Here is a 26,362-nt window from a genome sequence, read left to right as displayed (position 1 = left end):
CACAGGTACCCTATGTACTTCGGTCAAAGTGTTGTCTCAGTACATATAAATCTTTCTGTATACACATTGGCAATCCATAAGAGCCAACTGTGTATTTACTCTGGAGTCATAAGGGTGAGTAGATGTTAGGATTGGCGTTTTCTGCTTCTGGAATTTTTGTTCTGAGCTTTAAAGACATTTAACCATCTGTTTATGGCTTTAAAGTGAGTGTTCTAAGTGGAGGCTAGGAATAAATATGTGAATCATGCAGGATATATTGAAGGGGTATTGTCCATAATAAATGGCTACTATACATCTTTTTTTTTTTTTCAGCTGTTTTTGCAGCTTTAAAAAGGTCTAATGTAATCTATGGTATTTTTAAGGAATTAAAATATTTAATGTTAACTATGGATTTTTATCTGGATTATATCTTTTAGGAGAGATTCGGGTGTAGAGTTTTAACTGCTTTTAAAAAATCCGTTTTTCCTTAGAGCAACTTCTACCCATATTCTTACCTGTTTACAGATGTTATGTACTTAGTATTATCTTGTTACAAAAAAAATTTTTTTAAAGATTTTATTTATTTGAGAGAGAGAAGAGGAAGCACAGGCATGCATGTGCCTGAGCAAGGGGCAGAGGAAGAGAGGCAGGTTCTCCACTGAGCAGAGAGCCCCATGTGGGTCTCGATTCCAGAACCCCGGGATTGTGACCAGAGAGCCTAAAAGCAGACTTAACTGACTGAGCCACCCATGCACCCTTTTTACAAAATTATTTTACTAGAAATGGAATGTTGGCTTCATTGTTGACATTTTCAGAAATATAAATTAAGTTGAAATTAATATTTTTCAAAGCCAATCATACTGTCTTTTCCTCTAGCCAAATATAGTAGATGCTTACAAAAAATTTAATTCACTTAGCTCTGTAAGAACATGAATTTTATTTGCTCCTACCCACAGGAGATTGGCTCACTGGTTCTAGAGATTTCTTTTCACAAGCCTTCATTTTTCTGACCGAAATATAAGAATTCCGAGTTTTAGAATTTGGCACATATGTGCAAATTAAATTATATAGCACTTTCAAAATATGCTTTAGCTCAGTTTCATCATGAGAGGAGCAGTTGGAACAAAGACTCCATTTGTCAATTTTTATTCCTTTTACTAGTAGTTGAAATCCTGCTGGGAGTTGAGTAAATTTAAATGTAAATAAAATGAAACAGTCAACATATTTCAACTCAGGGAACTGGTTACAGTGTTACCACATAACTTAATATTGAAGACCTAAAGCAAATGCTAATACATTTTGACCTTGGTTTGTGCTTGATGTTGTTCTTTGGTAATTGCTGTCATCCTGGCAAGTCATCAAAGGGAACCAGCAAAGGAGGAATATAGGAGAGCAATTTGAAGGGGCTCAGGCTAGTCTGCTGCAGCAATTAGAGGCATTGACAACCTTTTTTAATTACCATTTACCCAATTACTATTGAGCTGTCCTTGAGTTGGCTCTTGCCGGGAGGTCTATACTAGCCCTAAGTGGTTGGTACCTTAACTTATTAACTGATTTTAACTTTTAATAAAAATCTACACAGAAACGGGTGCATTAATAATCACTGGGTATTCCTTCTCTGTGGTCACAAATGAACATCATTTTTGCATAAATACACATGTGCCTGTGTATACAGTATGCCTAATTTGTCCTCCTGCCAAAAGAGTTTCTGGTATGTAATGGATGTTAAGAAGAGTATTATTTCATTCTACAAACCATTGTACCTATACCTATGAAAATTATCCAGAAAGCAAACATTGAGGAAAAAAACAAAAACAAAAACCAGTCTTTGCTGACTGGGTTTTTCCTTTGTGTTGATTGCTACATATGTACAAACCTGGGCATGTTGGCTTTATCTACCTGGGTTCGTGGATTTACTGTTACGATTTTGCCTAAGTTGTAAGCACCCTTTAAGCAATGCCATGGGAATGTGGAAAATGAATGTTATTTATCCTTTATTGAAATCTTTTTATTGAATTATAATTAACATACAGTGTTGTGTTAGTTTCAGGTGTACAATATAATGATTCGGCAATTCTCTACATTACCCAGTGCTCATCACCATAAATGTAGTCTTAATCCCCTCTATTTCACCCTCCCCCAAGCCACTTTATTTTTTTTTAAAGATTTATTTATTTATTTATTTGACGGGGGGTGGGGGAGAGAGAGAGAGATCACAAGTAGGCAGAGAGGCAGGCAGAGAGAGAGGGGGGATGCAGGCTCCCCGCTGAGCAGAGAGCCCGATATGGGGCTCGATCCCAGGATCCTGAGATCATGACCTGAGCCGAAGGCAGTGGCTTAACCCACTGAGCCACCCAGGTGCCCCCTGCAAGCCACTTTAAAAAAAAATCCACTCCCCAAACATTGATGATTAAATTAAAGAGCCTGGAAAAATCATAATAAAAGAAACACATTAAAAAGAAACCACATCACGTACTGGTTTTACTGCTTCCAGTGCTATTCTTAGAAATGATTTGTTGAAATGAATCTAAAAGCTAAGATCCTTTCTATTTAGGGCTCTGAGAATACATTTTTATTTTATTGTTATAATCCTTTGTGGTTAGTTAGGACTTTTGATACCTTTTTCGTCCAAAATATAATTTGATATGGTGAGTTTCTGGACTGGTGAGCTTGCTGACCCATCACCCGTGATGGCGTTCTCTAAAGTGTAGGATGGCTGGTGGTGGGACTGCCTTGGTGTGCCCCCGAGAGGGCTCTATGGTGTTTGGAACAATTCATCATCACTGGACAGGTCACCAGGAAAAGAGAGGTGTATAAAGTCAGAATGTGTAAGCAATAATGTCTTATATCTAATAAGGGTGACTTTTTTTTTTTTCTTTTAGATTTTGGGGTAAGTGCATTCCTAGCAACAGGAGGTGATGTTACCCGGAATAAAGTAAGAAAAACATTTGTTGGTACTCCATGTTGGATGGCCCCTGAAGTCATGGAACAGGTAAAAAAAAAAAAAAAAAAAAAAAAAAAAAAGCCTTGTATCATTAAATATATTAACATTTCACTCAAGTCAATCATTTTACTAGAATGCCTCATGCAACTAAGATTTAGCTCTCAACTTGCTGGACCTTATCAAAGTAATATCAAAGTTGTGCATCCCTGCTGTAGATCTCCAGCATAATATGGACTTCCTCAGGGGGGGGGATGACAGGCCTACTGTATAATTGTGTTTTTTTCCTCTTTCTGTTCTTAGGTGAGAGGCTATGACTTCAAGGCTGACATGTGGAGTTTTGGAATAACTGCCATTGAATTAGCAACAGGAGCAGCACCTTATCACAAATACCCTCCTATGAAAGTAATTACTATTGGGAATCATATGTCGGGTTTGAAATAGGATTTAACGGAATCTGTTCTGTAATTCTCTTAAACATAGTCATTTTTCTCTTAGACCTGAGGAGAATTAATGGAGGAACACAGCCAAGTTTAAATGTTGTCTGATGTGGACAGAATAGGACAAAAGTGGTACAGCTCCCGGCTTAGAAGCTCGCTGTACGTTCTTAGCAGAGAGCTGTCTGAAGACTGCGATCACTTTGGGCAGTGGAGGTTGAGAACTGGGACAAATGCTGGTCACTACTCTTTTGAGAGCCAAAGACCCTCGACCCCCAAGGAAGATCTAAAATTGGATTATAGTGATGTTGTCTTTGCAGATGGATTCTCCCATTTTTTCTTTTTTAAATGATCTGTAACATTTCACCCCCCTGTTCACTGTGACATGTTGGTGACTCATCTGAAGTAAGGGAGCCCAGTGTTTTCAGGCAATAACCTATATTTGGGTGGTGTTTTCCTATTTTTGTGATTCTTTGAACTACCCTATGTTATTATTTCACTTATTCTGAGATGGGGGTAGCAGGGCTGATGGACCCAATTAGATTTTGTTTGGGGGCTAAAATAGTGGCTGGAAATGATGGAGGTATTTTAGAGAATACAGTCTTTGTTTCACCATTTTCCTAGGAAAATACTGGAAAAATTTAGGAGGGTTAAGAAAAACCCAAGGATAAACAAAGTTCAATAATTTCACCGATTAAAAAGTTAATATGTTCTTATGAGAAAATTTGGAAGTCCAAATAAGAATCAAGAAGAAAATAAATCATTCATAATCTCATTAACCACAGACAATCCCGGTTAAGGTCTTGGCAGAGTTCAGTACATTGCTCTTTTCTCTCTGTATTTATGTACATATTTTTAACATCCTTAAGATTAGGGGGTGTGTGTGTATACATACCTCCTTTTGTTAGCAGAGAATTCAAAATTGAGGTGTAAACAGTTGAACTGCCCTTGCAGAGAAAAAACACAAACAACTCGGAAGATCATTGCTTCCATCCAGTGTTTCTGCATTATTTTTTCTTATTTCTTGATTTCTTCCTTTCCCCACCCCTGCGTGTTTCCTACCCGAATCCAAAGTCCCATTGCTAACCCCAGCCTGACGTCCTGTGGGGCTCCGCTGGGACTTCACAGCTCGCCCATTTTCTTCTGTTTGCTGTTATCCTCCACAAACAATAAACTGTCACTTTAGTCCTTCATCTCTTCACACATCTGAAAATGTTTGAAAGGAGTCCTGGCATGTATAACATTTGCATCAATTAAGGCCGATTTATGCATTAATGAGGTTTATTCCTTTTATAGGTCAATAGTTTACTACAAGTTCTACTTTTTTTTCTTAAACAAGTAATTTGATGTGAATGAATGGAATTTTTTACCTTTTTGATTTGAAGCTATATTTTAATGTCATTTTGTCCCCTTCTAGAAGAAGTAGCGTGGTCATTTGGCTCTGGTTATGGTTTTTAGTAACTCATATTCTGGCTAGCTTTCAGCAGCCTTTAAGCAATATTCTGTAGGTTTGCTCATTGAAAAAAGGAAATCATGTGTTACCTTCTGGGATGCTGTGGCTTTATTTTTAGGGTTGGCAGCATGTCAGCCGAAGCCTTGAGTACAGGCGGTTCCTTACTTACGAATGACCTGTACACATGACCGTTCATGGCTGCTCTGGGCCTCCCTCTACCCCACTTTCCCAGCCTGAGCTCCAGCCTTCGCTAAGCCTGTGCTGGAGCTATGTGTTCCTCGAGGCTGTCTGAGAGCCAGTTCCCAGAAGTTCTGTCCCGGCCACTCTGGGGACATTGTTCTTCACCCACAGAACAGATTTTGTAAGTTCTGTCCATGGAATAACAAAAAGGTGAAAGGGCCCATGAACAGATTTGCGAAAGGAAATGAGGACTTTCAGTACACACTTTCTGGAAGGTTAAAACCACGGAAAAGCCCCTCATCCAAGATGGCCTCTTATGCGTTGGTGAAACGTGAAGACACGACTGTAGCAGCGGCTGTACTGACATTCTGTCTTGGTGTTTGTTTCTGCTGCAGGTGTTAATGCTGACTTTGCAAAATGACCCACCCACTTTAGAAACAGGAGTAGAGGATAAGGAAATGATGAAAAAATACGGCAAGTCCTTTAGGAAATTACTTTCACTGTGTCTTCAGAAAGACCCTTCAAAAAGGTACGTCAAACCTGGCGGATGAGTTAATGACCTGGTTTGAAACACGACAAATCTTTGATTGTGGCCGGGAAAAGGCTGTGTGAGGACACCCGAAAGGTACTTCTAGTCCAGGGAAAATCCTGCTCTGGCCCCTGGCTTCCAACCTGTTCGTGGAAGATGGGGTGGGGCGGAGAGGGAGAGGAGTGAGGAGGAGGGAGAGGCAGAGGAAAATTTTTAGTGCTAATGAGATTCACTGTGTTTGTTAGGTGTGGGCTCTGTCATCAAAGGAAATGAAGTAAAACAGAAATCAGAAGAAATTGGCAGCAGTGCACTCAGAAGCTGAGCTAATGTTCTGCACTGTGTAGGTTGAGCTGACCTCTCAGGGTTTGAATATCCTGCTAGCTCCAGTCTAAACCAGGCAGAGCTATTGAATTTTGCATGAGCTTCCTCTTAGTTGCAGAACAAGTTGTGCTGTTTGAAAGATTATCAGTAAAGAAGATTAAGATTTTTGCATTAGAAACATTAATCATATAAACAGAAGCAAATGGTTTGAAATTAACGTTCATGTTTCCTCTTTATTCTTGGGTTATTGCTCTGCTCTGTAGCGTGTGTGTCTGTTTTTGGAGTGTGTTTCTTTTTTCTTAATATCTGTGACTTTGAAATACCCCAGCTAGTGATAATGTAGCCCATGTCTTGTATCGCTTAAAAGAAGAATGTTAATGACGTGAGCCACACAGGCTTTGCCTGGGTAGAGTACCTTTGTGGAGTTGGTTGCGTGGTGAAGCCCTAGTGTACCATCAGCGTAGACCACAGACCTGGGGAGTCACTGGCCACCTCACCCACCCAAGGGTTTGATTTGATACTTGTATTTGAAGACGCAGAACACTGACTTCTTTCCTGAAGCTTTCCTTTTCAGGGAAGGACCTGCTTTTGGAGGGATTCTGGTCTTCTTAAATGCTTTATGAAAATTAAGTCTTTTCTCTTTACACCGTAATCTGCTGTTTCAGTGGGCGGCCCTTCTCTAGATTAAACAGAGTTTCCATTATTTTACCCCATTCGCTGTAGCTGCTCGCTTCATTCCTTTACAGTTTACTGACTTTGCCTTGAATCTTCTCTAAATCAATCAACCTTCCTTGTGGGGCTAGGTCGAAAGACTGCTATCAAGCATCTCGAAATTATTTATTGTAAAAGGGATCATCGTTTTGTCACACCATCAGGCTGTTTCTGCTTAAACATCTTAGTTGCCCTTTCTATTGGATTTTTAGGGCTTGTTTTTCTTCTGAAGTTATACTGAGCTTTCATTGAGGTTACTTCTTCACACCTCTATTGGGCGAAGATGCTCTTAGGTTCTCATTTTGTCCTGCAACACTTGCTTGTCTCACCTTTGTAGCTGGTGTTGTCTCCAAACATAAATTTTTGACATCACTAAGGAAATAGTTCCATCCTCCACAGCCCGTTGAGAGAGGTACCTGTCTTCCCAGTTAGCTCTGGGTTATGCCTGATGGTCTCTGGGATTTTCAAACTAGTTGAGATCCCACCTAGTGGTGATGATGTGTACTGTCACGCATTTCTAGCCCTTCTGGAAAAACTGTGGGGCAAATTGCTGGTGTACTAATGATATGACAATAGATCTCTTTAGGAATTTGTAAATTAGTCAGAATAAACTAGATTATCATACATTATATTTAATAAACTGTCCTTATTTCTTAATAATCTTGAAAGTCTTCCCAGGAGTTATTTGTTATATGCGCTCAAATGTCAGGTTCCTACCACTCCACCCCTCCAAAAAAATTCTTGAAAAGAGTCGTGCACCATATATTTGAATTCTTAAAAATTCTTCCCCTCAGAGTGCTCTCTTAATAACTTGTTGATTTACAAAGTATTACTAGTTTAAGGACTTCTTCAGATATTTTCATTATAACATAATCTAATCTCACTATTGCACAATGGTCCTCTATAACAAACAGAGAGTATTAGTGGTGCAAATTCTTGGGACTATTTTTTAAAAAGTTGAAGTGTAATTACCATACAGTGTTATATTAGTTTCAGGTGTACAACCTACAGCTATTTCACCCACCCCCATGAACCTCTTCTCTGGTAACCACCAGTTTATTCTCTATATTTAAGAGTGTGTTTTGTTTGTTTGTTTTGTTTCTTAAATTCCACTTACGAGTGAAATCATATGGTATTTGTCATTCTCTGTCTGACTTTTTTCACTTAGCATTATATGCTCTAGGTCCATCCATGTTGTTGCAAATGGCAAAATCACATTCCTTTTTATGACTGAGTATGTTCCATTGCATATATGTCCCATGTCTTCTTTCTCCATTCGTCTGTCAGTGGACACTTGAGTTGCTTCCCCATCTTGGCTATTGTAAATAATGCTACAATAAAAATAGGGGTGTTCATCTATCTTTTTGGATTAGTGTTTTCTTTAGGTACATACCCGGTAGTGGAATTACTGGATCATATGGTAATTCTATCTTTAAATTTTGAGGAACTTCCACACTGTTTTCCACTGTGGCTGCACCAATTTGGATTCCCCCTAACAGAGCACGAGGGTTCCTTTCTCTCCACATCCTCTCCCACATTTGTTTCTTATATTTGTGACTAGCCCTTCTGACAGGTGTAAGGTGATACTTCTTTGTGGTTTTTTTTCCAATTAAATTTATTTTTTTAAGTAAACTGTCCCCCAACGTGGGGCTTGAACTCACAATCCTGAGATCAAGGGTCACATGTTCTACTGATTGAGCCAGCAGGCATCCCTTTCGTTGTGGTTTTGATTTGCGTTTCTATGATGATGAGTGATGTTGAGCATCTTTTCATGTGTCTGTTGGCCACTTGTATGTCTTCTTTTGAGGCCAAAAAAGTTCATGAAATATGAGAATGGAAAAAAAAACTATTGAATTTTTTAATATAGCATGCAGTTTCAATATATGTATTCATTACTAAATAAGTGAACATTTAATTGCTACACCAATCTGAAAGAAACCATGAATATTTCCTGTCTTCTCTGTCTTTGCTTATGTTGTCCAAAGGTTCTTCCTCTGCCTCTGTCCCCCTTCCACCCTCTTTTAATCCTTACTTGAAAGGTCCCATCTTCTTAGGGTTAGATAAATCAGAGTGAGATTCCTAGCTCTACTTTATCATTGTCTACATGACTTAGTTTCCTTATCTATAAAATGGGCCTAATAACACCTACATCATAGGATTGTCATGAGGATGGAATACGATCACACACTTAAAGAGATAGCACTGCGGCGCCTGGGTCACTCAGTCAGTTGAGTGTCTGGCTCTTGGTTTTGGCTTAGATCATGATCTCAGTGTGGTGGGATTGAGCCCCACGAAGTGTTCTGTGCTCAGCAGGGAGTCTGCTTGAAATTCTCTCTCTCCCTCTCCCATTGCCCCCACCCTTCTTTGCATGTGCCCCCTCTCTCTTCCTCTCTCCCTAAAAATAAATAAACAAATCTATAAAAAAAGGATAGCACAGTGCCTAGGGGTTCCTGATTATTCAGGAAATTGGGGTTGCCATTCACTATTTGCCTTTTTCTTCCTGGCTGAGTGGAATTATTACAACCCGTAGTTTTCCTATAGTATGTTGAAGATATGTCTCTTATAGCACTTACCACATTATGTGCATTTATGGAGTTACGCATCTAATTTCCTCATAAGTTTGTAAGTTTTCTAGAAGGAGAACCTGTGTCATTCGTCTTTATGTCGTTCTATCCACAGTGTCAGGTCTGTATTACATAGTTGATATTTCTTGAGCAGCTGGAGACAATGGGGAGCTTGCAATTTGGGGATGACTTGGACTCATTGAAGAATGTTTCAGAAACAAACGATTTGACTGGGTTGAGGAGTACATGCAAGATTTTTGATAATTTTTATTTATTTTGCATGTTGATCATCTACTTGCAATCTGAAAGCAGTTGACAGGTACCAAAACCCTGGTCTAGCCGAGGAGCTTTTTAGCAACAAATAGAGACATCACAGGTGAACAGTGACCAGGACAGATTCAGTCCCCTGTTGGAGCCCTCAGGCTGCCTGAGAAGGAGCTCTGTTTTCAGTCAACCTGAGAGCTCATGGAACTTTCCTAAGAAAAGAGAGCTGGGATGTTGGCGCTGTTTGATTCATCCAAATCTGTGCTCTGCTTTGAAATAGACTAAGAGGTGCTTATATTTGGATAGCAGAACATTTTGCTATTTCTTAAGAAATGAGCCTTAATCCTGTAGATTTTGTACTTCATGTGGATGGCAACTGTAAAAGGAACCAGCATTTTCTTCAAGCAATAGGAGGGTGCTTATCATGTAGATAAATTCATTAGAAGTGAATAAAACTTGAATATCACTTTTTGGGGGAGGGGAGGGTGAGAGATACAGCTCTGTCTGAGGTCAGTGAGATTTTTTAGAAATTATAATGCAAATTGTTAAAACTACTTAAACTGTATCATGTTCATCCTGAATCCTTTGAAAATTATTTTAAGTCTCCGTGGACTTTGGTTCATCCATGTGTATTAACTGGATGCTTTAAGAGATTTTCTTCTGAGAACGTTGGTACTGGCAGACTCCTGCATTGTTTTCAGGGATTTAAAATGGAATCGTCATTCATAGTCTGTACATTATGTGGGTTGTTGGCGTATAGCATTTTAGCTTTTCTTGTACAACAGTGTCTGTATTTAGGTTATGTGGTAGTATTTGAAAATTGTTAGCAGCCATGTAAGATGTAGCTATGCTTGCAGGATTCTTTGTCTTACGTGGTACTCAGTTAAGAGGCCGGCAGCATTGATGGTTCCGTATTTAACCCCGTACTGGTAGTTGCTATAGCATAAAGCTAAAACAAACAAGCAAGCGAACAAAACACAAAAACCCTTAAGTCAGTTGGGCTGCACGCACCTCACCTTCTCTCATGCCTTCTGTCATTTTCTTCCTCCCTCATTTCCCCCATTCTTTCCAGTTCCACTTTCTCATACTTTCTCATGGAGATTGCTCGATGCTTGTATGATTCTGCCTCCAAAGCTGCAGACACTTGAGGTCATTTGAGTGCACAGAGGATCTGCTGTTTAGTTCTTCTCTGTATAGAGTAGACCTATTACTTTGTATGACCTGTATAGTCTATTAACATAAATGTTGAGCCTATACAAGAAGGAATGTGTCTCCTTTAAACCATTTCTCATTTCTTATGTGAAATTGAATGTTTGTGTTTATTGATGAAGGCTAAGAATGGAGAGTTTTTGTTTTTTTTTTTTTCTCTGCAGCATGCTTTTCTTCTTTATAGTTTTGGTCACCATAGAAATGACCTTGCTGGGGAAGGAAAGGTATTTTCTCAGCCCTGTATCTTGAGGTATGTCTGGCATTTCCCAGCCTCCTCTCTGGGTTGGTCCTACACCTGACCCTTAGTATGTGGAAGGAGGAGGCAGGGTACAGAGGAGTGAGGGAAGCATGGGGCTCTCTACTTCAGGGCCTCCACTGTGTATGACTTAACCCTCCCCCCACCACCTTTTTTCTTGTTAGTATGAATCTAATTTTCATTACATCATTCTCCTGTTCCTTACTACCTTGAACAGATGCTTAGAATTTGGTGTTGACTAGATTTGGCTCTAGGAGTTGTGGTCCTGCATCCTGAGTGTCTGGTAGCATCACTTCTACCCCATTGATTATGGTATGGAAATTGAGCTATAGCCATTTTCTGGTCTGTGTTGGGCAATGGGAACATAAAAAAGGAATCCTGTGTGGTCCCTGTCTTGAAAGGGTTTATAACCTACTGGGTTCAAGGTGGAAAGACATAGGAACAGATAATTACAAAATAGGATTGTGGGTAGATTGGTTGTGTGAGCACTGAGTAGGGAACAATGAATTCTCCTTATAGAAGCTGAGCAAAGTATCTCTGAAGATGATGACATTTAAATTGGTTCTTGACTGATGAGCAAGGCTGTGCTAGTCAGTTACAAAAATCTTTGAAGAAAAGCAGCGCGTGCTTTGTCATGAAGGAGCACAAGAAGGACGAGTGAACCAGTGTAGCTGGAGGATAGAGTTCACGAGGGGTGCGATGGGAAATGAGGAGGGAGGAGCCAGCATCTCTCTGGCTACTGAAATCTGTTAGGATGGATAAGAATTGGGTTTGTACAGAAGCCAGCTCTGGAGCAAGATGGGTGGTGGGTTAGAATGAAGAAGAGAGGCATAACAGAGAGACTGACCGGGGGGCAGCTGTTGTAACTGTATTGACCAAAGGCCATGAGGGTTTTGACTGAATCAGTTGCTGTGATTGAGTCCCTCAATCACCTTGATTTTCTAAGGTTCCCTTTCACTTAAAAAAGTTAGATCTACATTATTTTGTGTGCCTCTTGGTTTTTAAAATTTTGTTTCATGTTACGAGGTGCCAAACATGTTATAACGCCAAGTCTCGCTCAGTACAGTGTGGAATGGTTGTCCTGCGTGTTTTCTCTGTGGCCATCCCCTTTGCCTGGAGCTCCATTCCAGTGTTGGAACGTTCCCAGGTGCCTCTTACAGCCTAACCGCACACGCTAACTTGTATATGCTGGATTCCAAGTTGCTGGAGATAGCGTTAGTGTCTGCCGTATTCACTGCGGTATGCTAGCACCTAGCATCGTGCCTGGTAAAGACTGGATGCTTACTAAATATTTACAGAGGGAGTGAAGGATGAATTTGGAGTAGCTAGAGGCCAGAGTCATTGCCGACGATCAGTACGAGTATACATTAAAATAACAACCAAAGTTAAATCGTGTGAAGTAGCAGCAGCATTTTTAGTTCTTGTGTGCCTGTTTAACGAGGTACGAATTCTTGAATTTGAACAAGCTCAGTGAGGGGAGATGGCACACAAAATGTAACTGACTCATGGCACACCTGTTGTTTAGACCTTTATTTACTCAAAGCAATTAACAATTAACAGCTGTTTATTGCAACGGATGAGGTGACTCCGGGTTGTCAGGTACCTCTAACCAGTGTTCCAGTTGAAGCTGAGGGAAAGAGCAATAACAATTTATTTATTTATTTATTATTATTATTTTTAAAAGATTTTATTTATTTATTTGACAGAGAGAGATCACAAGCAGGCAGAGAGAGAGGAGGAAGCAGGCTCCCTGCTGAATAGAGAGCCCGATGCGGGTCTCGATCCCAGGACTCTGAGATCATGACCTGAGCCAAAGGCAGCGGCTTAACCCACTGAGCCACCCAGGTGCCCTGAGCAATAACAATTTAAATAGAAAAGTTCTTTGCACAGAAATAGAGTTTATGAACCCTGTAGACTTATGCAGTTTCAACGGCCATGCCTCTTAAAGAGGTTTCCTAATTCTTCCGTATGCTTGGCTTCAGTCCCTGGACATTTTTTTTTAAAGATTTTATTTATTTATTTGACAGACAGAGATCACAAGTAGGCAGAGAGGCAGGCAGAGAGAGAAGGGGAGGTAGGCTCCCTGCTGAGCAGAGAGCCCGTTGTGGGGCTCGATCCCAGGACCCTGAGATCATGACCTGAGCTGAAGGTAGAGGCTTAACCCACTGAGCCACCCAGGCGCCCCATCCCTGGACACGTTTTAATGGATCTTCCTGGTTCCCAAGCAGGGTTTTCCAATCTTTCCAAGTCTGAGGACTCCTTTTAAACTTGCACTCCTCTCAACAAAATACTGTCTGCACCTCTGGTGAATATCCCCAGAGAGAATACTTCCTGATATTCAGTAATGTTTCCCTTTCGCCTCCCCAATTTTTTTTATTATGAAAAAATTTAAATACATGAAAGCATGGAAAAAATAATACTGCCTTTACTTCTATAGCGTCACCTAGACGCAATAGTTACGAACATTTTCCATATCTGCTGTGTCTGTTTATCTACCTTTTATTTGCTGAACAATCTGAAAGTGAGTGACAGACTTAATACTTCAGTTTGCGTTCTCTGCAAACAAAAACGTGTTCCTATATAACCACAATACTTTCCCACACCTAAGAAAGTAAACAGTAATTGCCTGAAATTGCCTTAATACCTGGCATATTCACGTATGTATAATGATTTCCAAATGTCTTTTGTAGTTTCTCCCCCTTCTCCTTCAAAGACAGGATTTAGCAAGGGTCACTTCTGGCGTTTGATTTTGTTTCTTTAAGTCCTTTTTAATCTGAAATAGTTCTCTTTTCTCCTTTTGCTCTAGGACACTGACTTTTTTTTTTTTTTAAGATTTTATTCATTTATTTGACAGAGAGCAAGCACAAGTAAGGGGGAGGGGCAGAGGGAGAGGGAGAAGCAGACCCTCCACCGAGCAGGAAGATTGATGCGGGGCTCTATCCCAGGACCCCGGGATCATGACCTGAGCAGACCCTTAACTGCCTGAGCCACCCTGGGGCCTCCTATTGTAAGGTTTTACAGGCGAGATAAACACAACACCAGGAGAGATAGGCGCAAGGCAATACTTATTAAAGGCGCGCTCGGGCGAGGTTCCAGCGACTCTAACTCTGAAGAGGGGAGTCGGGGAAGTCCCGCGGGAGGGGTCGAGTGGGTCTTTTATCTGGGTTAAGACAGGGCATAGGTTCACAGCCATAGAAGGTAAGGTATTTGGTGATTGGAGGGTAGGGGGGAGTCTGATGTTCCTGTTTCCTGCATAGGTATCGGTTTACTTATGGTGACGTGTCCTCGGCATACATCCTTCCATTGGCAGAGTCATGGGTTAAGGAAGCGGGCGGCCCGGAAGATGACGGCCTGGCGGCCATTTTAATTTTTCCTCCCGCATTCCCGGGGCCGCCGACGTAACACCTATGACGCTGACTTTTTGAAGAGATCAGGACAGTTGTTTTGCTGATTATCTAGTACTCTAGATGTATCAGATTCCATCTGCTTGGCTACTTGTTTCAGAAGGAACTATTTGAGGAAGGAAGCTATTCTTTATGGAAGAATGCTAGTTAATAAACATAGAAGAAATGATAGAAGTAGGAAATCAGCATTCTGCCACCTGCTATGAAATAATTCGTTAAGACAAAGATGCTAAAACTGCTAAGGAATAGAATACTCATCCAATGCCATAGTGTTACCCAACAGAATACCTGCCAAGTGCATTGGGGAAAACATACCTTTACAGGGGCGAGGTCTCAGGCCTGGGGATCATTGGTTAAACTTGGCATCACTCCCAGGGAGATAACCTGACATCCTGGGCCCCTGATGGGCTGTGGGGAGAAGTGCACAGCATCATCTATGGAATATTCTCGCCCCCCCCCCCCCCCCCCATGCTCCATGCAACCTCGCCAACTTTTTAGACCTACTATTCAGTGTATAGGAAACACAGGACAGAGAAACAAGTTAAATGACACCATCAGGAGCCCATCAGACCAGTCCAGTAATGCTTTTAAAGGAGTTTGCATTTTACTAATCACCCTGGCATGTACCTTCCCCTGACAACAGGTGGGCCATATACACTTGAGACAGGGTCCCTCACTGGGCAGACAGAGCCTGTCCACAGGATGGGGACCCCATGCCGTACCTGCTGCTCTTGGGGAATCAGAGATCACTGAAGACTGTAATTTCTTTGACGGGGTCATATTGCAGCCGGCATGGCTTATTAATAAATACAGGGATTGAGCTCACAGACGTGTCAGTCTGACACCTTTCAGATAGACTGAATTCACTTAGTGAGGTGTAAGGATGAAGGGCGGAAAACTGATCATGCCCCAAAATTTAACTTACAGGAGTGTATGCATTTTGCGGCAGGGGTATTTGGAAGGAACTGGGAAATTGGCATGGTTTTATTTGGGGGTTCGCTTGTGATTAATTTAGTTTCTGTTTTGCTATTCCCGAAACTGGTTTTCCAGAAACACTCTGGGACTTGCCTGTTTCGTCAAGGCAGTGTATTTATCAAGTGGTCATTGTTTCAACTCTAATTTGTTATTGATCTTTCAGGCCTACAGCCGCCGAGCTTTTAAAATGCAAATTCTTCCAGAAAGCCAAGGTAACATGCTTAAAAACCCACGTACATCTGCTATTTTGAAATCACTGTGAATTTCTGTGTATGCTACTTGGTGTTAAACTGTTGGGAACGTTTGTTTTGCAGAACAGAGAATACCTGATTGAGAAGCTGCTTACAAGGACCCCAGACATAGCCCAAAGAGCCAAAAAGGTAAGCACCACTAGCCTTTGTGACCCAGCAAGGGCTGCTCCCCACCCAGGGAAATGAGACCCACAGAAACAGGAAAAAGATTGCCACATCCTCATGATGTGTTATTCAGAGGTTATCCGATCAGTGATTCCTTGGATGGCTGCATTTTTGCCTTCGGGTATCTCTGGCTTGCAGTTATGTGTCTGTGGAAAACAGTGTGAAACTTGAATGATTTCATTTTTCTATTTATCAGCTTTGCTTAAGGAAGGTCAGAGTGGGGAGGGGATCATGATGGGGCTCGAATCCTGGAGACCTGAAATAGCCTGGAGTATCTTTCCTTTGGAACTTTCACCCAAGAGGAGCAGTCATTTTTAAGCTGTTTTGAAATGACAAAAGAAAACCCCAAATTTGTTCTTAATGGTTATCTTTTAAAAATCTGATTTTATTGACAAATTTAATGGTTATCTTGAGTATCTGTGGAATGTTGGTCTTTTCCTTATAAAAGACCTTGGCCCCTCTTGTAATTTAACTAAATTATATTAATGATTACCTGAAAATTTTTCCATTCTTGGTTTTAGATTTTTTTAAAAATGATGTATATGTGTGAATCTATTTATTTGTGTATTTATCCAGAGTTTAATTTATTTGTAATTACTGATTGTGTGATGGCATGAAGCCTAACAAAATTTAACTTCTGGTTTGGTTTAGTTTGATTTTAAAATGATATTAGATATTTATAGTTAAAAATATGTACGTAGTCACAGATTTAGAAAGGAAGTTTCTCTTTCCCCCGCTTTTTATGGTTAATAGTCACGGGGAAAGCTGATCCGAATCTGAGTTGTACGCTCTGAAGTAAAACTGGCAGAGAAATATGCCTCAGAGATTACATCTCATAGTGCCCGGGTGCGGTAACTGACTGATAGGTTCCAGTCATTGCCTTTCCGGAAACATTGTGTATGAGGTACATTTTGCCGAGGCCTTAACATTGTTTTAAGCAGATTTAAGAGTAGATGTTAAGAAACAACCCGCTGTGTCCAGGTGTGTGACTAGGTGACTAGCAGAGTTCTTGGGGTGGTGGGCCTGGGCGGAGGTGGGGTGGGGCAGGGGAATTGCCGCATTGGCCGTGCAGACCTGAACCGGAGCTGGTCTGAGGGATGTCTCTGAGGGAAAAGTGAGTTTGGCAGATGGTCCCTCAGAGTGGTGCATGTCAAGGGGTGACAGGAATGCTAAAGCTTCAGTTTGAGGCAGCAAGGGCCCAGCCGCTGTCTGAGGGCTCCAGACAGAAGGAGGACCCAGGAGCGATGCCCTGGGATGTGTGAAGCCGAGCACGGTGATTTTGGTCAGACATCTGAAGCGTTAGCCAGAGTTGGAAAATGCTGTTAAGGGAGCCATTGGCTTGTTCAGTTTGTGTCATCCCCAAAGAACATTTTTGTTGGTCTCAACTTGTTTTGCTAGTTTTTCCTGGTCTCATCCTGTAGCGGTTGCCCCTGGAGAGGGTTTGCCAGGCCTGTGTTCTGTGCAGAGCTTTAGCTTCGCACCCCTAACTCCTGTCAGGCGGCCTGGAGGCTTCCAAGGGGCAGTTTCCCAGTGGCTTCCCTCCTCTCCCAGACCTGAACTTGCCGTGTTCGGTATTTCTGTCTGAGTCGCCCAACCTCAGAACGCTGGGGCTATTTTTGTATTTAAGGCCTCTTTTCCCCCGTGCTGCTCATCTACCCCTCTCCAGGCCTCTGCCACAGTGCTTGGAAGGTTCTCCTGGTTCTGACGGGACAGTTGCACTCCCTCCCTTCTGTTCCTTCTTTCTGTTCTTTCTTAGACACTGCCCCTGGGGTAACTTTCTGATTGTGTCGCTTACTGGCTTCAAAGTGGTTCCCCAAATTAAATGAAAACAACCCCAAGAACCCATAAATGAAAAAAATAAAGTTCCTGTCAAAGAAAGGCCCACCTCCTTCGCTTGAATTCATGGCACCATTTCAGCTTCCCGCTTGCATTGTGAACTCCAGCTCTGGTGAACCACCCATAGCTCTCACTGCTTGTATGTCCCTCACGAACCTACACTTTCCTTTGAAACGCTATCATTTTGAGAAAATGAAGAAGCTTTACGGGTTCTAGCTTTGTTTTCCTTCTTTTAAAATATTTAAAATCTTCATTACATATGAGTGTGTTGTGCATTCCAAACCCTGTTTTGCATGTCTCTTAAGCAAATCATAAGCAGCTAAGAGTTTGGGGAGATGTGATTTTTCAAGCATGTCTTCTGCCATGTACTTGCTCCTGGACTTTGGACTTGAACCTCAGGGCTTGTTTCGTCACCCATCCCTTCAAATGAAGAACGACCACACGACTTAGTGTCACAGAGAAAGACTGAAGGGAGAGTATAAATTGTTCTTAAAACATCTTACAAGAACGAGAGTAGCCCATTGCAATGTTCTTACCCTCGAGCTTCATTCAGTCTGCTGTTTTCCTGTGAGAATTCTCGTTTTCCAGTGCCCGTGGGTTATCAGCTATGCCCCGCTCCTTGCCTGTAGGCTCCCTGGCAAGTATGCTGACCAGAACATCGATCGCAGCGCATGTCTCACTCATGTCCAGTGCTCACAAGTGTTTGCTAACTCCGTGAACATCTACGGTTGCGTGTACCCTGGAAAACCTATCTGAAGCTCTGTTTCTTATGCACCCCAAATGGTTGGCATTCAGTCATTCCTGGGGATTCCTCTTAGCAGCAGGCAGACCGCCCTCTGTTCGTGGGGCACGGGATGCTGGGGAGCAACCGTGCTGTTCCTTGCTTGAAACTTCTCCTGCGGGCTTGGTCCCATGTAAGTAAATATTACTTTAATCACTAGGGGCATTGAAGACCTTTGTTGTAGGATGTCTTTGCTTGTCTTCGGTGCTTACCGTGTTTAAGCAAATTCAGTTTAGAAGTTTGTGTAGGGGAGTCTTCGGTGTTACTTGTGTTGTCCACTTGTGGACTTGTCTTTATTGACTTCTCCTCGGCTGCTTACTTTCCTGGTTGCAGTGGCGCCTCCTGGTGGATCATACTCTGGTTTCCCAGTGTACATTGGTTCTTCAGATGCTCCTTGTGTCTGCGGGTCCTTTGATTTCTGTCTCCCTGGGTTGTTGTTTTAAAAATAGAAACAGATAGGGGGTGCCTGGGTGTCTCAGTTGTTAAGTGTCTGCCTTTGGCTCAGGTCATGATCCCAGGGTCCTGGGATCGAGCCTGGCATCGGGCTCTCTGCTCAGAGGGAAGCCTGCTTCTCTCTCTCTCACTTCCCCTGCTGGTGTTCCCTCTCTTGCTGTCTCTCTCTGTCAAATAAATAAATAAAGTCTTTAAAAAAAAAAATAGAAACAGTCCATCAATATACCGGTGTTTAGAGGACAACTGGGCCTGTTGAGCAAGCTCTGCACAAGTAGGCAACCTGTGTCAGAAACAACAGTTTCTGAGGCGCCTGGGTGGCTCATTCAGTTGGGCGTCTGCCTTTGGGTCAGGTCATGATCCAGGAGTTCTAGGATCGAGGTCCGCATCGGGATCCCCGCCCAGCAGGGAATCTGCTTTTCCCTCTGCCCCTCACCCCGCTCTCATGTTCTCTCTCTCTCTCTCTCTCTCATTCTATCTTTCAAATAAATTAAAAAAAAATCTTAAAAAAAAGAAACAACAGTTTCTGCTTCTCCTCCCTTATAAAAACAAAAATTAAGAGATATTTTTTAATGTGTTTTTTTTTTAACATGAATAATTCTCATATTTAAAAGAAAGAAGGGCCAGCTGTTCTCAGGAAGTCCCTTGAGCCCACTTGTGCTTTCCTTTGGCACAAGAGAAGTAGAGGCTGTCATATTCATGTTTGCCCAGAATGTGAAGCATTAGTTGGGAGCCATGGAATTTTATGTGCTTAGGTGATCTTGTCTTCATCCAGACTGATTCCTCTAAATCAGGAAGAAGAAATAAAAATAGACCAGTGTGGCTTTCCTAGTAATTACTGACATAAAATGATTGTGTGTGTGTGTGTGTGTGTGTGTGTGGTTATTGTGGAAATTAGGGATATTTGTTTTCTTCCTGGAGGCAGAATATTTGGTCCATTTGGGCTCCCCGCCCAACCCCCGTGACAGACAGTGTTGCTTGGGGATCATCTTGATTTTCTTTTGCCCTAATTTTTCTGTCTGTGAAATGGAAATTCTGTCTGACCTCAGGCATGTGGTGAAGGGTAACAAGAGATTTGATGTTCCTGGACCAGAAGACATCCTGTGAATTCTAAATGAGAACATGCTAATAATGACCCATGAGAAAGAACAAGGTTAAGTACAGCTATAATTTCTTTTCAGCTTTTCACTTCTCTTTGTGCATGAGAAGAAACGGCTTCATCGCCATTACTCCTTCTCATGTGACATTTTAGGGGCCTGTCTCCAGCCATCTTTAGAGGTTTTAAACCTTGAGCATGTGGTGTTCTACTGTTTATCCTACTAGATTCCCTGGGTGGAGAAGAGTGGAAATCACTCTGCTAAGATTGAATGCAGATGCTTAGGGCTGTGTGCATTTTCTGTAGGAGCATCTAAGTGTCAGAGTTGGCTGGGGTCTCTGCTCTCTATTAGTGATGCGAACCTTGAGTCACCCCATTCACACTCCTTTTCATACACTTTCTGGAGCTAAAACACACTGATGGCAGGAGAAAGCAAAGGGTTAGTTGCTGTACAGATATCTCGATGCCAACTGCTTAACCAAAAGGCATATTGGCCAGGGAAGGGATGAAGAGGGAGAAATCCAATACACCTTACTGAGGTTACCTGTGTTTTCACAGGGAAAGGAATCATTGGAAGATTTTTGTTTGAATTTTCTTAATTTTGAAATTGAGAAGTCAGAAATGATTATTCACTATCAGAAAGAAAGAGATGGGCACCTGGGTGACTCATTTGGTTATGTCCGACTCTTGATCTTGGTGTGGGTCTTGATTTCAGGGTCATGAATTCAAACCCTACATTGGGCTCCATGTTGGGTGTGGAGCCTACTTGAAAGAAGGAAAGAAGGAAGGGAAGAAGGGAAGAGATATTGTATCATTGCTGCATTTGAATGGAACCATTGTGAATTGGAAAAAGTAAGGTGGCATTTGTGGGCACCAGAATTTCTTGTATCAGGCTTGTAAGATGGACTTCATATTAAGCACCCAGGTTTGGTGCTCCTGTGTGCTTAGGAGTAAATGGGTAGGGATATAGGATTATTACAGTTCATATTTATTTAATAGTTCATATGTGTTCATAATTTGTCCATTCAATTTTTATGTTTTATTTTGAAATAACTCCAGGCTTATAAAAGTGTACAAAAATAGCACCAAAAAATTCTCTATGTATTTTCTCTCTCTCTGGCTTTGGAAGCATTTCAAAGTTATAGACATGATGTCCTTTATCTTTAAATATACTTCAGTGCATGTTTCCTAAAAATAAGGGCATTCTTTTACCTAACAGTTTACTTATCCAAATCAGGAAGTTACCATCGACACAGTATTATTTAATTTTCAGATCTTATACAAATTCTGCCAGTTTTGGTAGCGGTCATCTCTCTGGTCCTGGAGCCCATCCAGGATCATTGAGTTGTTGTCGGCGTTAGTCTCCTTTACTCTGGGATAGTCTTTATTTTTCTTTTATGGACAGTCACCCTTTTGAAAACTCTAAGGCCTCTTATATTGTAGAGTGGGGCTCAGCTTGGGTTTGTCTGATATTTCTTTGTGATTAGATTTAATTTACGCATTTTTTTGTCAGGAATACCTTGGAATGATGCCGTGTTCTCCTCACGTTGGTGTTGATTCATTCCTTTGCTCATGATGCTAATTTGATCACATCCTCACGGTGGTGCCTGCCAGCTCTTCTTTGTAATAAACACAATTACTTCTTAATAGAAGGAGTTCATTAATATTACATTCTTTCATTATATTAAACATTAAAAGGTGAAGTGAATGTACTTTTTCCAAAAGGTCATTAGTCTTTATTCAAGGAAATATTTATGCTTTACGTCACTATGGTTATACATTCATAGGCTATTAATGATAGGATTTCCTTATGGTTTCTAAGTGATCTTTCAGCCAAGGAACCCTTGGCTGGTATGTAATGTTTAGATTTAGGTAGGAAGTAGGATTGGTCAGAAAGCAACAGCAGCTGGATCTTTGTCCTTCCCTGGGTGAGCTGGCTGATCTGTGTGAGTTCAGTCTAGCCCAATGGAGCCCAGGACACCGACAGTGTATCACTGTGATGATGAGAGATGATCCGGGCAGGATGTCTCCACTGTGTTTGACACGTTGTGAGTGTTCAGTGCAACACAGGCTGCCATGACTATGGTGCAAATAAGGGTATGACTATTATGGCTACAGAGGTGGACATTTTAGAAGTACCCAGTGAGATAGGGAGTGAGGAAAGAGTGGCCAGGAAGGTGGGGTGGTGAGGAAGGTTGTTTTTCTTTTGCTGTTGGTTTGGATGATAGGAAGAAGCCTGTGGAAACCTATAGAAAGAGGGAGAAAGATGACAATATTATTTCATTGCTGTTGCTGATTCACATGTCTTTGGGTTTTCTTCCTGCCCCATCATGGTGCTGGCAGAAGGCACGAGCCAGCACCTTCCCTGCAGCCGGTCCTGTCTCCTGTGGGAAAGCAGCACAGTGTTTTGTGTTTGCAAAGACCAGAGAATAGTAAGAATCAAATATGCACGCAGCTGATACTCATTTACAGCTTTTAGCTCACTTTCACATTTGCTTCCTTATTCATTCTAAACAGCTGTGCCTGAAGACAGGTCAGGCAGGCGTTATCATTACACTTGACAGACGAAAGTGGGAGAAATGAACTGACTTGTCACAGACTAATGAGAGGCCGTTCTTATTTCTGGTTCTGTTCTCTTTCCACCAAATCATACATCAGAAGGAGGAAGAAGAGAAGAGAGGATAGGAAGGAAATCTAGATGGAGATGCTAGGCGGTATGACATGGTCTCAGTAGGAGAAGGGGGGGTACGTTTGTCAATCTCAGTGGGTAGTCTGTCCTTTACCACATGCTGCTCACAGGCACTCGGAGATGCTGTGACCATCATTGTAGCCCTGGAGGTGTGCCTGGGTTCTAGCAGGTGTAGGGGGACTAAGGTGATAAAAGGGCTTTGGAGATTCTGAAGGTAAGACAGGTAGCCAGTGGGAGTCGAATAGCATTGACAGTTGTTGAAAGCTTCCAGAAACTCAGCTTCTCCTTTGTGAAATGGGGAAAGTCATTACGATACCTTCCTGTGTTTCTGAGGACTGAGTTAGGTGAAGCATGGGCAGTGTAAAACCCAGTGGTTGGTTGGCACAAAAAATACATGGCACTAGTTATTATCATAACCCTAGTGAGTTTTATTATTATTATTGCTTATATTGCGTTATTATTATGGTTTTATTATTATAATGTCATCATTGTTTTTGTAGCGTCTTTCATTGCTGGGCTGCAGGCACCCCTGCTGCCACTCCGGCTGCTGCAGCTGCTGTAATGGCTGTTGCCATTACCCCCATGGCTCCCAGGAATGGGCACTCGTAGACCAAGGACCAGGCCAGGCAGTGAGACCCCTTTCCAGTGGAGAACACAGCACAAGCAGCACAAGACGTACTGAAAGAGCAGCAGAGAATATGTGCCTGAAGATGTGGGTGGGGAATATGTACTACAGAAGGGGAAAGGTCGTGGAGCGGCTTGAAGGGGGGACCTGGGCAGAGAAGAGAGAAGAATTCACACTTCCTGTGTAGCTTCATGCACCATGCTAGACACTTGGTTTACATTCATGGCCTTTAACTGTAGCTTTATGATAACTAATGAAGTCCCAAGTAACAGGATAGATGGATTCTTAAGGCTGATTTTAAAAAAAGTATACATAGGGGTGCCTGGGTGGCTCAGTCAGTTAAACATCTGCCTTCAGCTCAGGCCATGATCGTAGGGTCCTGGATCAAGCCCCACATCAGGCTCCTTGCTCAGCAGGAAGCCTGCTTCTCTCTCTCCCTCTGTCTGCCACTCCCCATGCTTGTGCTCTCTCTCTCTCTCTTTCTCAAGGAAATAAATTAAAAATCTTTTTAAAAAAAGTATACATATTTTGAAGTATGAGCGGAAAGAGGATAAATGTCTTCCGGTTTGTGATGCTTCAGTTTGCAGACCCAGGTTGGTCCTTGACCACTTCATCACACAGTGGCTGTGCAAAGCCCGCTCGCTTCCCAGTTTGCTGCCATGTAGACTCCTCATTTAGTCAATAAAGAGGGAAAATGACTTTGAATTTCTACACAGTTGCATTTTTAACCCCTCTTGGAATATTATGATTAATTTATGAGATATTGAAGGTTATATACTATCAAGAAACCAGAGCATATGGGCGCCTGTGTGGCTCAGTGGGTCAAACCTCTGCCTTTGGCTCAGGTCATGATTCCAGGGTCCTGGGGTGGAGGCCCTTATTGGGTTCTCTGCTCAGTAGGGAGCCTGCTTCTCCCTCTCTGCCTGTGTCTCAATGTACTTGTGATCTCTCTCTCTCTGTCAAATAGATAAGTAAAATCTTAAAAAAAGAAAGAAAGGAAGGAAGGGAGGGAGGGAGGGAGAAAGGAAGGAAGGAAGAAAGAAAGGAAAAGAAAAGAAAGAATAGATAAGGTGATTTCAAATGCTGGAAGGATGGATTTCAGTTTTGTTCCAAGTCTCTCCAGTAGAGGGCAGTGAAGGGCTTTATTTTTGAGAGGCTGTGGCCTCCAAACTGAGCAAAAGTTTTTGGCTTTGTTGAAGGTCTCAGACTTGGAGAAGAAGAATCAAAAGGATGTTAGGTGCCTACTGAGCCATGAGTACCAGGCACCGTAGTCAGAGTGTTTTTTTGCTGGGCAGGAGGTTGAAGGGCGAAGGTGTAAGCACTTCTCATTATTACCATGTTCATTTCAAATTGCACTCTCTGTTAACCAATCAAAGTAATCTAACATTTGTATTTTCCAGAATGCATGTCAAAAACAAAAATCTCAATTTTGAAAACGGAATTAAAAAATCTTCTGGTATTTTTTAGTTTAAATGAATATGGTTCTGGGTAGTTGCAGGCTATTTCTAGAAAACTCCTTGGTTCCTGTAGTCTCCTTAAATCCAGGTAAACAGAGGAAAGAGGGAGTCAAAGCATATGATAGCAAAGAAGAAGTGAAGAGACCTGTATATTTTGGACTTAACATAGGATACTCCTCATGATTCAGGTAGATCTGAGGGTGCATATTCTCTTATTACTTTGTGTTTCTTTTCCCTTTTCTCTTATTTGAAAACAACCACAGGTATTGGTAATCTATCTTACTGGGTAGCTCCCATGCTCAAAGGGAGAAGGACTTTGTTGAGGATTTTTTTTTTCTATGTTAATGGTGAGAAAAGTTGTCCACAGAGGTTAAAATTATTGCCTTAACTGGGACAGATGTTCCCAGAGGGTAAACTCATTAATGTTTGCATTATTTTTACATCTTAAGTGCTTTGCTTTTAGGCAGTTGAGAATGTAGAGTTCATTGGTTCAGAAAAATGCTTTTGGTCACTAGGGGGTGCTATGGGAACAGTTCACGTAGGAACCTGGGGCCAGGAGTTACTCACTGGTCTGTAGAAGCCATTGCAGTCACAATTTCTTCCTTTTACATAGTGCCTGCTATAAAGAACTTGACTCCGGTTTGTGCTAGGGGAAAATAGGCAGAGGTGAGGGTGGAGGAAAGAACAAGGGAAAAAGCATCATAATTTACTTTCAATTAAATTGTGAGTTGAGTTAAAAACTTTATACATTTTGGGGTGCCTGGATGGCTCACTCGGTTAAGCTCAGTGCCCTGGGATTAAGCCCTTGCGTGAGGCTCCAAGCTCAGCATGGAGACTGCTTATTCCTCTCCCTCTGCTCCTTCTGCATGTTCTCTCTTCTCAAATAAATAAAATCTTAAAAAAAAAAAAAAAACAACCGTATATATTTTAGGTAAGTGGCCTCTTTCTGGTGACATTGACTTAGAGCAGAAAGGATCCATGGTGGAAATTGTGATTTGTAAATCCTGGCAGCCCCATTACGGGGAAATATCCATATTTTGAGACTGAGGTATTTTTATATTTTTTTACTATTTTTTAAAAGATTTTATTTATTTATTTGACAGACAGAGATCACAAGCAGGCAGAGAGGCAGGCAGAGAGAGAGAGAGGAGGAAGCAGGCTCCCCGCCAAGCAGAGAGCCCGATGTGGGGCTTAATCCCGGAACCCTGGGACCATGACCTGAGCCGAAGGCAGAGGCCTTTAACCCACTGAGCCACCAGGTGCCCCCTGGGGTGTCTTTTTAAAGGTACCAATTGCTTAAGAGAGTTTACAACTTTTACAGATCTTGGACACCCAGTTTTGGAAATTTAAAAATAGTGACATACATTCTGAAAATATTGTGAAAGATAGTGTTTGCACAACTTTAGTGTGTAGAGAATTGAATTGTTTCCTTTTGCTGGAAAGGCATAGGTGGAATCAGTGGCCTTATTTCACATCCAGTTAGATTTTCAAAATCTACATGTTCGTATGCATTTTGTGCTTCCTTTTTACCTTTGGGAAATTTGCTAACTTTTTCCAAAGCTTGTGTGCATCAGGTAACTTTGCAGCTTAATTGGCGTACGTGTGCTGAGGGAAGTCCCTGTCTGCCTTCTCATCTAGGGCTCACTGAGCATCACTGACAAAGTACCAGATACTGACTCCCATTAAAGCGGTTTGCCTTTTTTTTTTTTTTAAGATCTTATTTATTTATTTGTTTATTTATTTATTTGACAGAAATCACAAGTAGACAAAGAGGCAGGCAGAGAGAGCG

The 26,362-nt window shown here is 41.7% G+C and overlaps 1 protein-coding gene across 3 annotated transcripts in view; it reads left to right on the top strand.

The window, feature by feature from the left end:
* The window catches only part of STK39 (serine/threonine kinase 39), a 306,604-nt gene that overhangs the window by 109,407 nt on the left and 170,835 nt on the right, over nucleotides 1-26,362 (top strand). For all 3 annotated transcript variants that reach the window (XM_047722074.1, XM_047722073.1, XM_047722075.1), the window contains 5 exons: nucleotides 2,862-2,971; nucleotides 3,224-3,325; nucleotides 5,386-5,519; nucleotides 15,387-15,435; nucleotides 15,538-15,603. In XM_047722074.1, the coding sequence (XP_047578030.1) occupies nucleotides 2,862-2,971; nucleotides 3,224-3,325; nucleotides 5,386-5,519; nucleotides 15,387-15,435; nucleotides 15,538-15,603 (461 nt within the window). The remainder of the gene's footprint in view (nucleotides 1-2,861; nucleotides 2,972-3,223; nucleotides 3,326-5,385; nucleotides 5,520-15,386; nucleotides 15,436-15,537; nucleotides 15,604-26,362) is intronic.

Source organism: Lutra lutra, chromosome 3 (genome assembly GCF_902655055.1).
Source record: "Lutra lutra chromosome 3, mLutLut1.2, whole genome shotgun sequence".
Lineage (NCBI taxonomy): Eukaryota > Metazoa > Chordata > Mammalia > Carnivora > Mustelidae > Lutra > Lutra lutra.
Note: the sequence above shows the minus strand (reverse complement) of the source record. Positions and strands in the feature narration are given on the sequence as shown.